This window comes from Temnothorax longispinosus, chromosome 9, assembly GCF_030848805.1.
Source record: "Temnothorax longispinosus isolate EJ_2023e chromosome 9, Tlon_JGU_v1, whole genome shotgun sequence".
NCBI lineage: Eukaryota > Metazoa > Arthropoda > Insecta > Hymenoptera > Formicidae > Temnothorax > Temnothorax longispinosus.
This window is the reverse complement of record NC_092366.1, coordinates 16,109,714-16,126,766: the sequence shown is the minus strand read 5'-3', so window position 1 is coordinate 16,126,766 and position 17,053 is coordinate 16,109,714. Positions and strand designations below refer to the sequence as shown.

Sequence of the window (17,053 nt, the reverse complement as noted above, 5' to 3'; positions counted from 1 at the left end):
GGAATTCAGCAAACCGTTGAAAGAGAACGTGATCTATAAAACTCTGAATATATTTCATTGCTATTCAGGCATCAGAAATATGAAAAGTGTTTCATATTCTTGGACAATAGTATAGCTACTATTCTGACGCTGGATAATTTGCGATCGCGATTTATACATCCCGTTGACGAACTCCTTACGAACCCCTGGCACTCCTGAACTGTTCGAGTCCGCGAGTCGGCGGAAAAGTCTAAACTCGATGCCGGACGGACGGACGTACGGACGGACAGACGGATTGGTGAACCTCGCTGCTGCCGGTGACAGCCACGGTATTAGCATTCCTGCCCGGCCAGCAACTTCATACTCAATGATATACCACAGAGCGAGAAATGCGTGTACGCGCCCGTACACAGGCAAGTCGCGCGCTGAAACATATGTACGTACGATGGATTCGTGGCCGCGCCGCCGCCGCCGACGGAGGATATTGGGGTGCTTTCGTACTCGTTTCACCATAATAATTCGCCCGGCATACTAGTACAGGCGTACCCGTATACGTTTGCACGGAGGTCGGCTACGTCGGCACTGAAAGGGGTACCTCGGTTCAACTTCGCGCTCCCCTTCGCTCCGACCGCTACCCTCTTTTTCTCATCCTCCATAACTCCCCCTCCCCTCTTCGCCACCGTCCTCTATTCGTCGCTCTCTTCTGTGCTTCTCGCTTTCCCTCGGTCCTGGACTGCAGTCAAACAGAGTCGCTCCGCTCCTCCACCTTTGACCATTCGAATTAAACCTTTTAACTGTCGCATTGTTTTTGATGGCTCATTTTCTCCCGCGAAATTGTTATTTAAACTCGTTCCGGGGTTACGTGCGTACGTCGGGCGACCGGCTACTTCCGCTCGTTTCACCTTGCTCGATCACTTTCACTCGTAATGTAATGTTTTTACTCGTTTTGGCAATCCTTTCCCCTTTTCCTTTCGAAATCTTATTTGTTGATATGCTCTGGCAGCTGGGCTGGAAAAAATTTGAGCAGTGTATCGAACGGAAGTGACTAAAAGTTTCTAGTCTAGAATGATACTGCGATAATATAAACAAAAAGAAACAAAGATAAGACTGATTAGTAGACAAGACGTAAACAGCGCGTAAGATAAATCGTCGACAGGAACCATTTACGCAGCGATATTAAATATCTAGTAGCTGCGTTGGAGTTTAGTGCAGCCAATTGATTGGACCGTGTCCCTAAACATTAACACATCGCTGTCGGGGCTCATAACTCTATAGGCAATACTTGAATAGCGTCTGGATTACATTGGTTTTCAATCTACAAGTATGGAATTCGAATTTACGCAGATCTCCGAAGATACGAAAGTATCTATAACGTACATCCACAACGTAGCGATGTATACAAAATTTGAATTTCAAAAAGTAGCGTGTTAGAACGTCGTCGATTAATTGCCATTACCTGGATTCACATTGAAACTTGCCACTGCCGTCTTCACCGCGGTGCCATCATCGTCGGCGAATCCGTGGGAATTCCGGCAATGAGTTATACGCTTTGTCCCCACGGACCCGTACTTGCGGCCTAAACCGAAGCGAATTGCGGCTGGGTATGAAAGCTTTCAGAATAGGCCCGGGTTTGCTATATTAGCCCCGTAGTTAGATTTTAGTTTAATGATTTCCGCCGGACAATGTCCGCGGTAATGGCGTCCGAATCTCGTCCGCCTCGTTCTACCCGAGTACATTCTCCGAATGGTTCCGCGGCGTGAACCCGCAACACGTTCCTCCACGCACTCAGGCACGCGCGCATACGCGTGTGTACACGCGTTCACCGTGTCGCAGAATGCATCCGTAAGTGGCGGCACTTATTGACGTTCGCGCGTCCGTGATCTTAACAATGCAGATTGAAGGTGCGCTTCCCGGCGCGGCGACAACGGACAAATCCGGTAACTATGACGACCGATCGTCGCTCCTGGGAACTTGCTCACGTTACGTTCGTTCAGAAATACTCGAAACTGACAACCTTTACGTCGTAGAAGCATTAGACTCCGTTTCGTATACCCTTGTATCTAAAATAGCGCATGATGAAAATCGTCGAGCGATGCACAGGCGCGAAGCGGAACTCTGAAACGTTCAGGCAAATACCCTTTGCCGCGTTTTCTTTTTTCCGTAGATCTGCATCACAATTTGTACGATCATCAAACAAATGCGTTGAATTTTGTGAAAATCTTAAAGAAAGAAACAAGGGATAGATGCTCGTAGAAACAATGGAATATTTTTATTAATTTTTATATCCTATATTTAATCCGATTTTCCGAGATCTCCCGCTGCGAAAGATCACGTAGGACAGTTACAATCACGTGTAAAAATAACCGTTGGAGCTGTTAAAAGGCGGTCTAGCGCCTCGAAAGGATATCCGGCTCTTTAAAAGAGCACCTAACTTTCGCCAACGTCTTCGCTACGGTGAGTGAGCACTCGTGCACATGGGGTCTCACTTCCTTGTGGGCCCCCTACAGGTGCACCCTGTGTCAAGAATACGCGGACACGCAACGTGCTTACCCCCTCGTGCGGCGCGCCTTTAACGCATGGTAGATTCTCTCAACCGACCGTCTTGCACGCACGATCCCGAGTCGGTTATTTCTTATCTTTTTAAATGGCTTAACCGTCTGTCACATGCAACAGTTTTACTGCTTATCTTAACTCGCACCTTCAAGTTAACGTTTAGTTAATCTGCAGTTGATAAGAAACGATTATCTTATTTTCAATTGCGATCGTAACGTATCTTCTTCTAAAACTATTGATATAAAAGATGAGATAAATACCATAAGCGTGCGGTTTTCCTTGTTTTTTCGAAAAAAAAAGTCGGGGTCGGCAAACATTGCGTTTATGTCCACTTCATTAAGCAGATAAAATTTGCATTGTATTTTAAATACAATAAACAGGTAACACTGCGGCGAACTGATATATCCGCGTGGCGATTGGTTTAAAGTGGTTTAAAGGGAGGTCGATGGTATCGAATTCTCTTTTTGATGCACAGCCAAGAATATTTTTCCTCATAATACCCAAGCGCAATGCACAGATAACAGATTAATATTCAAACAAATAAATATTTATTTTGCAATCAGGCAGCAACAGGTAGCAACGTAATTAAAGCGTGCAGTTTAAACATTATTTTAACAACGTTTCCGGGCACTGACAGGTATGCGATAATTATTGATGGCAATTAGAGGTGTGCGGTAATGTGGGATTATGCGGATTTATAATTTAATCGATATCATAAAGTGATATTTAGTTTTTCTGTTTTATACAACGAGATCAACGGCCACAGAAAATTTAACTAAAGCATCAGGCTTTTATTGGAAATTATAAATCGCACACGGCCTGTTGCACATTCTGTTTAATTACTCGTATAACGTTAAGTTTGGCTTGTGCAGAGAGGATAGTGGCTCAATTTGCTGTTTCAACGAATCATCAGGATTAGTTATCTTCGTTCTCGGATATCTTTACATGTCTACGAACTCTGTTAAGTAATTGCTTGCGGAAGTCTAACGGCGCGATAGGCGGCATAATAATTGAAGGGCGTGACGAGTCAACGTATACAGAGTATCTCAGAAGTCGCGCACACCCTTTCCATTGTAGATTATTTAGTAAAGAGTTGATGAGACGTGTAGCATTATATACGTATAATTATTTTTAAGTATACTGTTTATTTTACTTGCTAAGTCCGAATTTTTAAATAAGTGTTTAAACGTTTTTTTCTTTTTATTTCTTCGTACTTCGAAGATTCAACTTTAGAGTTATTCAAAACAAAAAAATATATAATGCTGTAATGTCAAAATTATCATTATTTTTTTTTAAATTTACTATTAAGTAAATATAAACGAAATTAATAAAATTATTTATTACATCGTAAAATCATTACATCAAAAAATTTAAATCGTAAGCTTCCATTTAAATTGACAAATAATAAAGAACGAGGCCGAAATCTTTTCTCTACCTATATTATAAATTCAGAAAAGTCTGAATTGTATCTTTGGCCTTTCTATTCTTGTTTGAACTCCCAGGGAGATTTGCTGCTTTGACGCAATCCGCGCGCACCGTTTCAATTCGTATCACGGAGGCCTTTATCCTTTCGACATAATCATTTCGAAGGCTCTCGGCGTTCGTAAAAATATGAAATAACGGCGAACGCGCGCGTTCCATATATGTTCTGCAGGTATCTTTTATGTTCTCATTACCGGCCGAAATAAATGACTTTACGGCACAAAGTAGATATAACCGTTTGGCGAACGAGCCTCTTTTGCACAATTGCGTAGTTTTAACAATGAAGGGAAAAGGGCTGGTTTATAGACTTGTCGATTTGACGAAATATACATAAATGTAAAGAGTATATAATGTGTATATAGAAAAGCATATATTCGTTAATGTCGAAACGTTTCACCATATACCAATTTCAGCTACAGATGCAACTAATCGAGTTTTACATGCGTATCTACATCCAGCACTACAGATAATCGTAAAGGACAAAGATTCTAATCAAGATACGGCTACTTGCTTTCAAACAACAGTATCTTAGTAGAGCGTTATCAAGGGTCTATCTTTATCCGCTATAACCTTCGAGACTTGTCGCCTTCACGGCCTAAGGGACATTAAAGTCAAATAATCTAGTGTTAAGACAAGAGTTATCGCACCGTGTGGTTAAAACGTTCGATAATGACTATCTGAAAATATTTTATATAATTACGGTCTTTTAATTGTTTAAAAAAGAATTTAGCGATCGGAGCTCCCCATAGGTCATAAGTTTTTACTTTCAACAAATATTTTAAGCTGTTGAAATATTAATCCGAAATAATTTTAATATTAAAAGTGGTACATATACAGTATTAACATCACGAATATGTTATTACTAAAAGGCTGCGTCGCATCATGTTCCATCAATTGATGCAAAACCGAAAATAATTACAATCGACGAGGATTAATTTAGATTACGCTAATGCGTATCGTTTATTACTTGGAAATCAAAAATACAAACGAATACCATTGATAGAGTGCTTTTTAATTAAGCCGTCTTGTAAATTGCTCTCTGTCGAGCTCTGGCACAGTGGATCACTTCACGCTAATTTTTCGCTGTTAATTACAAGTATTTGTTTGATTATCGACACCGTGGCGAGTCAATAATAAAATCACGAACCGCGTATAATTGTTTTTGTGATCATGAACATTTTGTCAATTTCAAACGCTGCCACTGTGATTCGATGCGCGCGGTTTCGCGAGTACTCACTTTAATCGGCGAGAAAAATGGTGGGAGGGGATATAAATCGATGGAAAAGCCCAGCGCGAGCGGGAAAAGTGTCGGCGACACGCGAGCGTACAATGAGATATTAATACTCCCATTTGGTTTCGATTTCCTGGAAAAACGTTTGATGGAGATAAAATTACCGGCAACAACGGTACAGCGCCACAATAAATCAACCGCATACCCACCGTCATTTCCATTGTATAAAATCCGGCCAATTATGCGGACTCGATGAGGATCGTATCGATCATTATCTTTGATTTCATTAACGATGAAATTTAGAATGAAAATATTCCATGACATATTTTTGATCGTTACATCGTTAATGATCTCCGTGCATGTTTATTTTCTCAGAACCGTTAAAACGAAATGCTATATGATAAAAAGCTGTTCTCTGAATAATAGGTTTAACAATTTGGTGCACAAAAGTTCCTAAATTAAGAAAATTGATTCCGGAATCAAGATATCCGAGAATTATTTCTATAAAAATGCGGAATTGAATAATTACGAGAAATGAATTTTTTAAAATAAAATTGCGCATACTGATGAATTCAGAGTGAGTGATTTATCGGCGCTACTGTTTCAATTGCAAAGAATCGTTCTATGATTTCTCACGATACATGGGCACATTTCGACAATCATTCCGTTGGACGTCACGTCTTCGTTCGCGTCTATATGATTTGACCGGCATAAACCTTGCTGTATCTGCAACGCAAGTTACCATGTCAAACATGATCATGCTCGGAGCCTAACCGTGGCTCGTCCCACACACGATTGCGTTCGCACTCAATAGGGTCACCGTATCAGTGGGTCGTGTGCCACCGTGGTGCAGGGACACGATGGCTCACCCCCGCGTGCTGCACCCTCTGATAATAGCATTATGATTCGCCTGATTGTGGAAATAAACACGGGATCGCACGGGGTGCAACGTATACATATACATATACATATATATAAGTATATACATATACATATGTATACATGCGTGCGTGTACGCACATGCCGGCGTACACGTGCATGAGACCCAGCGACTCGGACAGTTCACGCCGCCGGTTAAATACGATGTGACAATAAATTTCGTTCCGTCGATCGACTGGTCGATATCGCATCGTCGATAATTACGATCGCGCGATTATCTCGTCTGTGAGCAATAACGATGCTGCGGTATAATTCGCAGGTGATTATTCGAGCAGAATGCGTTTCATCGAGAATCACATCGTCGCATTGACAGAAGACATTTATCAACTCCCCGAGCGACTTTATTTATGCATATTTAATTAAAATCTTCAGCATTTTATGATCTGATTATGACGTAGCAGATGTGATTTATTTGAGCTTGTCGTTTCTTAATGAATCTAGGGCGCATGATTATTAAACTATATTTAATGCGAAAAATTAAGTCAATGGGAAATGTAATTTTAGCGAATATATTTAATCTCCGATCGCATAGCAATATTTGCATTAAAAAAAAATCAACTTTATTTGTTCTGAAAAGACACGCAATTTTTAATAGGCAATAAAGTAATTAAGATTGTAGGTAAAATAAATTTTGCTAAATTCGTATATACATCGGCATGAAGTACGATAGACGCAAACTCCTTGACTTCTGGAACCAAACACACACGAGTGCATAAATAGGAGCCGTGTAATAGGAATTGAGGATAATAGGAGCAAAAGGAAAAAGCAAAGCGTTCTCTCGAAATATATGCACGTAACCCTTATAATATTAAATCAACGATACCGTTGCTCGCGGAAAACGCATGCTTCGCTACGCGGTCGTCAGCATACGCGGTGCCAGCAGGATTCCGGCGATGATCGGCGCTGGCGCGAGGCATCGAAGGCGCGAAGTCCGCAAATATTTCGTAGGGCGACATCGTGTGCAACAGGCGTCTCGGTGCGGGGGGCACGTGCGTTTCGGGCTGCCTCAGAATCTTCGGTATTTGATCGGTATCGATGGCGACCAATACGCGCGCATCGGGTGTACATAGCCGACGCGCGCGAAACGTGCGGGCGTGTATTTGTACGAGAATGTGCTCCGGCTAGCTGTATGGATAACAGGGTCACTGTGCCAGCAGGACACGAAGGGGTCGTGGCACCCCTCCCCCGTTCCCCGATTGTCCGAATACGTAACAGACTATTGGCACTACCGGTGTATCACGTTTAGTGTAGATCGATCGATCGGCCCATTGATCGCGTTGCGTGCTTGCTCATACCACCGCTTTACTATCTATAAACACTATTGCGCGGATTCACTGTCGCTTTAGGTATGCGTCGACCATTAATTATCAAGGCAGATAACATCGGCTGCCAATGCTGAACGCGACGCAGCCGATGTAATATGTAAAAAAAAACCAGGAGACCGTCGAAATCATTCTGTTACTTTTCAAATAGTCGATCGCGTACGTTTTGTATTCCGCTATAATTACCAGTTTAACAGCGTAGACCACGATAAAATGACAATGTTAAATAGCCTATATCGTGTCGTAGATACACAGTCGTTATTTTATCTCCGTATTAATTCAGAGGTTCAATTGTCGGCTATCAAATTGAGCTCGACTCGGAATTTTCAACATATTTTGATGGTTGAAACGATTGCGATATCAACTCCCTAGAGTCCTATTAATTATTCCTGCATCCGTAAAGTCGTCTGTCGCGTGACCAGAAAAGGGTGTGGCTGTCATCCGGATAGTATGCCGAATGTATTAAGACACCACGCGGCGCTCACGTGAAAGTATAACGTCGGACATTTGCTCATAGTCAAGAGTGACATAAATTCACTTTCATTTTATTCTCTGTTGCATTATTTCGAGTTATCGAGAATACGTGCTTATATATGTATTCTCTAAACCTCGGTATCGTGATTATTAATTATTAAACAACCCCCTTTCAACCCCTATACAGACGCGCGAAATGTATGTGCGCGGCGCTGCATTCTGTATATCTATTTTTCATTACCTTTCCACTGTAATTAGAGTACATTTCGGTATCCTTGCGCGGGGCAATTGTATTACATTTCCCGTAGCGACCGAATGTAATTATTTTTACAACGAACCAACCTGAACCGCGAACGGCGAACGCGCGACTACTAATGATTCCGCTGCATATCGGCACGATATACGAATAACAGCCGACGGACCTGCCAAAAATTCTGACGCGAGTAATACGCTATTGTTTTCCGCCGAGCGGATGGAGCGTAACATCTTGTTCGTACGGCGTATACGATAAAAGAATCCGTACGCGTTGCGAATGATCGTGGAATCGGGCGGGGAGAATCGATGGTCAAAACCCGACGCGAGGGAAGACAATTCATGGGCTTAGCTGCGCGTAATAAGAGACCAGTGTTTTTGGCTCGGTATGGGACGATGTTGTCCGGCCGCCGGATCACCGTGCATGGGGATAGAACGTAGGTGAAATGAGGGGTGAAGGGTGTCCAGTGACGATAGGTCGCCATGGCAACCGACTGCACCGCCTCACCACCCCGTGCATCCCCCATGGCTGCAGTCCGAGTTTGCGAGCGGAACTGCATCCTGGCAGAATGGGCTGAGGGGGAGGAACGACGGAGGCCCTGAATTTCGGTGCGGATAAGTGCGGAGGCACGGAGAGACGGGAGGGGGAGGGTTGAAACGAGGGAACGGACAGTCACCCCTGCGAATCTATGTCTAATGATTATCGCGTATCCTCGCGTCCGTCGAGATCCCCATGGAATTTAGCCTTCCGCGTTCATTAAAAATATCAAAGTCTCGTCGAATCGGGAGAATCCCCCTTCGCGATGGCTTATAGCGAAAGAATCCACTTGGAAGATTCAAATTATTATTCGCGAAAGCGCATTGCGCACTATTAATAATTACAACTATCATCGTATTTGTTACAAAACTCTTTTTTGCTTTATACGCCACTCGTTATAAAAAATAATAATATTAAGTGTGAGCTTTGCGTAATTTGCGTAAGGCAAATGTACGTATACGTTAAAGTGCAATGCAAACGCAACGTCAATGCGGTTAATGGCACGAAAGAAATTGATAGAGTAACGCTTGGCGCACAGACACGCGATCGGAGATAGTCAAATAACGACTTTTACTCGGCGGCGCAAGCAGCGTAATGGTCACTCCCGGGGAATCTCCTTGAACGAGGCCAATCGTAGCCATTCCGCGCGAAACACGGCATTAGGGTTCGCCGCGTGCTGATGGACGTGCACGCGACTTTGAAAGTTTTTCGCAGGGAGGAGGGGTACGCCGTATACGGGTACGGAAGGCGCATTACATTATTTATCTTATTTATCGGAGTTTGCGCCATTTTCTGATCTGATTCGGCGATAGCGGTCACGTACGGCCGCCTGGCGGTCGGAGACAGCACACAAGGTGGCGTGTCAGAAAATTATTATATGCCTTACTTTGCCGTCTGTCTGTGCCGAGTGAATATTTTATTAATTCCATAAAGCGTCCGCGGCTTATACTCGCGCGCCCGTAGGCCTTCATCATGTCGACGAGCGCACGTCAAAAATGCCAAATGCCCTTTATTTGAAGCAGCGCCGCTGCTTCCGCGAGCTATAATTGCCCTAAAGCGAGGCTTTCGCGTTGCTAAAAGCGAATGATAGCTAACACTCGTTAGTAAATCAATAGTGTGTATAAAAAATGTTGGAACATATCGCAATGTGTTTTAATAAATTTGAGCGGCGCTGCGTTATTCACGTTATTTGCGAGACGGGAAAGATCGACCTGCGCTAACGTATACAAGAAGAAATATTTATAAGGAGAACCGTGTTATTCATGAATAATCTTAGATCGAATAATTTTACTTTGATCAGGGTGAGATCTCAAGTACGATCACGCACTAATTGGAAACAAGACGCCGAAGGAATTGAAAGTTTGATGACGCGGCATAAGGTAATCGAGGTTTACGCCCGGTATCCTTAGTTCCTAGGGCCTAAGCCGCAAACTATGAATTTATGCAAATCGAGATAAGACTGGCACGTCTCCATGACCTCGGCCGAACCCCCCCATGGCCGCCGGGGTTACGTAGTGGCTTACAGTTCTCGGACTTCATGCCCTCCGTACGAACCGGACTAGCCAAACGGTCTAAACTATCCGCGGACTTAACCGACTGTTAAGTTCGACTTGAGTTACTCGCAAGACCGACCCCGTGTAATCCGAAGGATCTCAGCGAAATGCCCCGGTATGATTGTGTAAGCGCCACGCTCTCAAGTTGCAAAGGAGTCTCGGACCCTCTCGGCGATATCGCGGTTTGATCAGGATAGAAACCGACAAATAATAAGCGGCCCGGCAGTCGAGAAGTTGTTGGCTAACGCGCGATGTGGTGCAAGTTGAACGATGATCGTGATTCTAGAACAATTCGTCCAATCGAACCGCCACGATTCAGATAGGCATGTATCAATATTTCGATGAACTAGGTCAACGCAAAACAATATATTTTTCGGGTCATTGACGTTCAGTCAATACAATTTCAAAATACAATACTATATAACAAGAGAGAGCTTGCTCTTATATTCCTTTTTCTTTGGTTGACTATTTTATATACAATCCAGGTCAATCGATTTTGTTATAATCACTATAAATGGATAATATTTTTTTGCAAGAGGAAAAAGATTAGGTAAAGAGGCAAAATATTATTAAAAATTTTTTCCTGCTATTAATATTGAGATCTTGTATAAAATTTTATCGATTTTGTTATAATCACTGTAAATGGATATTTTTTGCAAAAGAAAAAAGGTTAGATAAAAAGGCAAAATGTTATTAAAAAATTTTCTTGTTATTGATATTGAGCTCTTGTATAAAATTTTATTGATCTAGAGAAACTTTATTACAAAGGGATAACGGGGCGACTCGGTGGATCTTGCGCGTGCGATAACGCTCGTCTTGATTTCAAGCTCGTTTTTCCCGATGTGGGTAGTGGCGATAGTATCTTTATGAATATTTCAATGTGCGCTTAATCGCCACGATTCGTCGAAGTGAAAAAAAAAAACATATATGTATATATGTACTTAGCTGAGTCCCAAGGAAATAACGAATGCAAGAAATCAATTCCGCGGCAAGATAGCCGAGGCGGATTCCGCTTCCGTGCATGTGGTAGACCGTCACGTGTACATGTCCGCGCGATGTACGTTCGAGGCGAGAGCCCAGGCTGAGCCGACGATAAGATCGGTCGCGTGAGCTAGCCTAGGGGTAGTTTGCCCCAAATGGCTAGTCCCATTTCCCTCGTCTCTAAGTAGCCGGGGTGTTTGTATCGTTGTACGTGTCGGTGCGCCGTCCGCGTCGCCTCGGTATTCGCATTCTCCTCAACACCGACCTGTCCTCGTCACCGTCACACTTTACCTCCCCCTTCTCCCTCCTCCGTCTCCCTCCCGCCACTCGTCGGATCAGCCCGATAACGGAAAATCACTAGGCGCGTCCCCGATGCCCACGGCCGTGCCTGACAAAGCGTACGCTTTTAAACGCTCTTTTTGCCCGCGCGTCGAACGAAATGACAAGATGAACGGTAATTTTCGAACTACGGCGCGAATGTCATCTGCGGAATATATCTCCCATCTCGTCGGCTCCAAATCCTCCTAAACCTAGAGCCGTTCATGTCGGACAAGACGAGCGACCGAGTCCTCGAGCGTCCTCGAAAGCGCCATCAGAAAAGTAGCGCCGGGCGAATAGTAATCTGGCGACAGTTTCATTAACGCTCTTCCGGCGGATCCGTCCGGAGGATTTGGGGCGGAGTGCATGCAGCATGCATGCCTGGTACGCTGCAGCCTATCTCCTACCCCGTTCCTTCCTTTTGCAAATCGGCTCCGGTGCCCTCCCTAACTCCGTAGCCCGGGAGCGCTTTTGGGCCATGCGAATCCGGCGGACAAGTACCTACCTGAAATCCTGACGTCCTGACGTGGCACTGCACCGCGGTAGTGAGAGATCGCGTTGCAGGCAGAGCCGGGGCTGCGGAGCTAAGCTCAGCACATTGCTGTGTACCTTCCGGCTTACGGCCGATAATGTTTTCATATTGTGGCGACCGCGTATGTTCGCGGCACGCCGCCGGCATTACCTCGCTTCTTGTGAGCTCGCAGCTGATCTTGCTCGAGAATGGGACAGGTCGGACAATCCTTTATCTCCCTCCCCCCTCTCTCTCTCTCTTTCTCTCTGTTTCTCCCTTCCTCTTTCTTTCTCACTGCGGCGCTTGTATCTTCGATCTTCATTCTCTCTCGTGCCGTTATTATACTTCGCTCGCCATAATCTTCTAGCATCCGACGCGGAAACGTGCTTAAAAGTAGGCTGGAGGACCCGCTCTGCGTGGCATACCTCACCGGATAAGAACTTAAAAGGAACTACGATAAGAGACACTCGACTCGAGTCGAGGACTCGCCTCGGCTTGCCGTTTGCCTTTGGTACTCTCTTCGTACATCTTTCTTCGCCTTTTTTTCCTCTCTTTTTTTCCTTTCTGGTGGAGCACGGCTTTCGTCACTAGGATTTTGCGCGGCTGCCGCCGACCCGTCCTTGCGGCGCGGCCTTGACATTTACTTCGAATGGTGCTCATCTCGTGCGCTTTCTCTTTTCGAGCGCCAAGTACCTACATCGCGTAACCGGATTCGGTGCGTAAGAGGATTCCGCCAATCCAGACGGCTATATATACACAACTCTTTTCGAAAAATAAATAAACATGCGCAATTCCTCGACATACCTTCGATCAATCGATTACGAAATTATGCTAAAATATTTATTTGATTGATGAAAGTACGCGTATTGATCGTTGTAAATGAGAAAATATTTGCGAGTTGCATACGTGCAAGACACATATATCTAAGACAAAAAACGCGCGCATGAAATATGATCGTACGCCATATGGCAATTAAGCCGGGGACGATAAGGGATAGCGAGCAAATATTTGCAAGGTGACGTCTTTACTAGCAAGCGATTATATGTGTGTAGAACTCTTTTGCCTTATCGATATCGCAACAGGCGCAGATTTACGAAAATTAAAATGTGAAACGCGAGCAAATTATTTGCCCATTACAAGCTTCAGTTACGGGGATGATCAATAATTGTAAAATATTACGGCAATAAACAAATAGTAGTTTTAAAAGTCGGAGGTAACAAAATTAAAAAGTATAAATTTAATCGGAAGTAGCAAGCTCGCATGAAGTAACAAGATTATGAACAAATTTCAAGCAACACGCACATTCTTTTTGCGGAACGATTGTCCGATATGTCTTCTTTCTTATTGATTAAAGATACGTGTGTACGTCTGTCTTTAATTTGTCAAGAAGATTAGATTTTTGTTAAAACACTACGATGGTCAAAGAGCATGTGCGGTCCGGCGCAAAAGAGTTGGGGCGCTTAACTTTAAGCCGGCGCTAATGAGATTGGAACACGGCGGAAATTTTGTATAACGAACCGAAGAAGCTTTTGGTCTTTGAATCAAAGTCCACCTACTTTTCAAATTTACAAAGGCCTCGGCCCCGCGTCGATGAAATATATTTCACGGCAGGAATATTACAGAGAGAAACTTACGCGAAATTTTCGCAAACTCTTATTAGCGCCGATCAAGTTAAGTACTCGATAAATTGTCCCGTGAAATATTCAATCTTCCGAGGCGTCACTTTGTAAGGCGCCATTATTTTCAATAAATTGCGGAGAATACATGCGAGATATCGGGACAAACCCGGGGGATTTGGAGCTCCGATACGGCAACCATGACAATATACCTTTATGTGTCATTAACTTATCCATCGTAATCTGGAGACGTGGAAAGAAATCGTTTACGAGCGATTCCGAATCGGCCATATGGCGGGTTTCTGGTACGGGCTTATCGAAAGATAAGTCGATGCTATTAAACCACCCCAACGGGCCCCCCGCGCACCTGTCCTTCGCACGCCACGTAACATATCGAGTCCGGTGGGATTTTTACTCCGTTCCGCGGATACACCGACGGAGTCTTTTTATCGAACAAAGGCTCGCCTTTTAACGAGTGTACGGTAAACCGAGATAGGAGATAGTGAATTTAAATGTCCTCGAATATAACAGACGGGACGCACGCGTGGAGAGGTGCACAGAGCGGACAAAGCCGAGGGGGATCGTCGCGACGGATCTATCCGCACAAAATTTTCGTCACTTGGCAATCCTGGAGTGTCCCTTTTTTTATCATCCTACGTCGACAAGTCCTTTTGAAGTGCGCATTATAGTTTGTCGCTAAGAAATCCGATAACGTCAGCGACTAATGTATTTTGAAAAGTTCTTGTAATTATTAGTCGACGTAAATTAATAAAATAACAGAATAAACGACGGGATAAATGTTTTGTTATTTACTTTCGACGTCAATTTGTTTTCCGTTTACGTGCGCCATATTCTGTGAAAAAGAATCATGATAGATAAGATAAATACTTTCGGTTTACGTTTTTATTCTCATTTTTCATAAAAAGATATTGCTTATCTCTATATGATTATACTATATACAATGTATAATATATATAATATGTAGTATATTAATTTTCTGATTATTACAGAAATTCAGTATTGTATATTAATATTTAATTTCTCAAAACACAGTTTTTAGATCAGAGTCATGGTAAATTAATAAGATCATTGTCCATTATAATATTCCGAGATATAGAAAACTTAACCATTCTAATAATCTTTGCCTCTTCGGCCCAAAATCTTCTCACGTTGTGCCATTAATTCTTCCTCGGTAATTATGACTTGACATCTATGTGCGTAACTGTGACATCTCATATTGCTACAGCATTGCGAAGCAGAAACGCACTGAAATTTGATAAACAATCTATTATTTGTCACATCAATTCAATTTAAACTGAAATGATGAAAAGTATTAATAACTCTGTAAATCTGAACGGTAACAAATAACATATCAAATCAGTTTTAAGAAAATATTTACATGTGAAGAAAAGATATATATGTATATATGTCCAGAATTTTCAGTAAATAATAACATTGCACAACCGGCGAGCAGATTTCTTGTGAAAAAACAAGTGAAACATGAAGCATGTAGAATAAAAGCTTTTTAATAATAAAAAATTATTTGTCATTTTTTACTTGCTTTTTCACGACGAATTATCTGCTTGCCAATAATATAGATTTACTAAACACTCCATATAACAATACGCAAATTAAAAATATCGAGTCGAGACAATTTATTAAAAAAGTTGGAAAAATATAAATTTTGAAGAAGAATATGAAGATACATTTTACACTATTCTGTATGAATTCCATACTTGCAGTATTATCTACTACTAAAATTATGCGTGCATTTTTTTTAAATATTAGAATAAAATTTCTTGATTTATTAATTGTGCGCTTTTGGGATAATTTTTCGTGCAAATAGTCGTATAAATCGTTTAGAATTCCGTTACGAGGTAACAAAATCGTAGGCTTATGATAGAACTATTTCCTTCTTTTCCTCGTTGATTATAGCAGTATTGCGTATTTTTTAAGAAACAAGGATGAAAGAAAAAGTGGCTTTATCAGAAAAATATAAGATGCAAGAATACGTATACTAACAGGGTCACCGTGTCGACCGCAGTTGGACTTATCGGTTGGGCTCATAGTAGCGGCCATGATAAGAGTGACAGATAGCAACGTTATAAAGACGTACAGCATTAATTTTGCCATCTTCTCAGCAACGTTGTATTCTGCAATGAAATAATTTTAGCGAATTAGATTCAGATGGGAAAGTAATAAAAACGTCCTAAATCGGCGTTCAATATTTTTTTAAAATTATTTTTAGTTACTCAAGATTATTTTAATTGTATTGGAATATAGAACATCTTATTTGTTATTCTACGTAAATAATTTTCAATTTAAATTTCTAATTTGTGCGTGACGCGTTCACAAAGTTTATATAATGTGACCATGAGTTTTATACTAGCTCAGCAGATTACAGGTATATGTGAATGAATCATCAAGGTCTGACTCAGTTTAGCTCTTTAATAGGCAAAATAACCGTTAAACTCTAGAATTGTATCTTACAATTGATGTCATTACTCGCTTATGAATATGTTCCTAATATACTGTTGACTACAAAACTGTACAATTATTTAAACATGTGAGTGAATATTACACATGTCGAATCTGCAATATCTAATGGCATAGCAACAACAAATTATTAAAAAATCACTTACAATTACATTTTGTAATGTTTGCTATGTGTCTACTATCTCTACGTAATGTATTTAATATCACGAAAACAAAAACTGTTTATACATTATACATTTTTTTGTTTTTCTAAACTTTTCAACTTTTTGAATTATTAATTGTGATTTTACTAAAATTCATCATTAATCTTCTAATGGTTATATAGTACACAAAAAACAATTTATATAAATAGTTTTACAATAAGTATTAATTTTGTTACACACGCGACTTATTATTTTATTTATCCAACATTGTCAATTATTCGATATCATAAATTTTGTGAAGAATATCAGACGTGACAGATTTTGAAGTAGATGAATTATAACTCGTATTGGAAATTACTCACCAAACGGTTCGACAAGAATTCTTCTTCAGATCTGATCGTCTTGAGAGCTTAACCTCGACTGAGATACTTTGTGTTGCAACGCGGTCAAAGCATTTATACGACTACGAACTCACACAAGTAAACGTTTCGATATACGTATCTGATGACGCATGACCAATTAGAGAGAAATAATCTCGGAAATAATACATTCTTTTGCTTACGTAGCACGATGTATTGTCTACAATTACATTTTTGCCTTTACATATGTTTTTACATACGTATATGCATATGTACACACATCGCATATATTCTATATATTATAAC

The 17,053-nt window shown here is 41.7% G+C and overlaps 1 protein-coding gene and 1 long non-coding RNA gene across 2 annotated transcripts in view; one reads left to right on the top strand and one right to left on the bottom strand.

The window, feature by feature from the left end:
* LOC139819576 (uncharacterized) overlaps positions 1-17,053 on the top strand; it is a 159,554-nt gene that overhangs the window by 6,489 nt on the left and 136,012 nt on the right. The window lies entirely within an intron of this gene.
* On the bottom strand, positions 14,638-16,910 carry LOC139818846 (omega-conotoxin-like protein 1). Its single transcript, XM_071787831.1, has 3 exons — positions 16,751-16,910; positions 15,772-15,902; positions 14,638-15,015 (listed from the first exon to the last, which is right to left on the bottom strand). The coding sequence occupies exons 2-3, from the start codon at positions 15,880-15,882 to the stop codon at positions 14,881-14,883; spliced, it is 246 nt and encodes an 81-aa protein (XP_071643932.1). The 5' UTR covers positions 15,883-15,902; positions 16,751-16,910; the 3' UTR covers positions 14,638-14,880.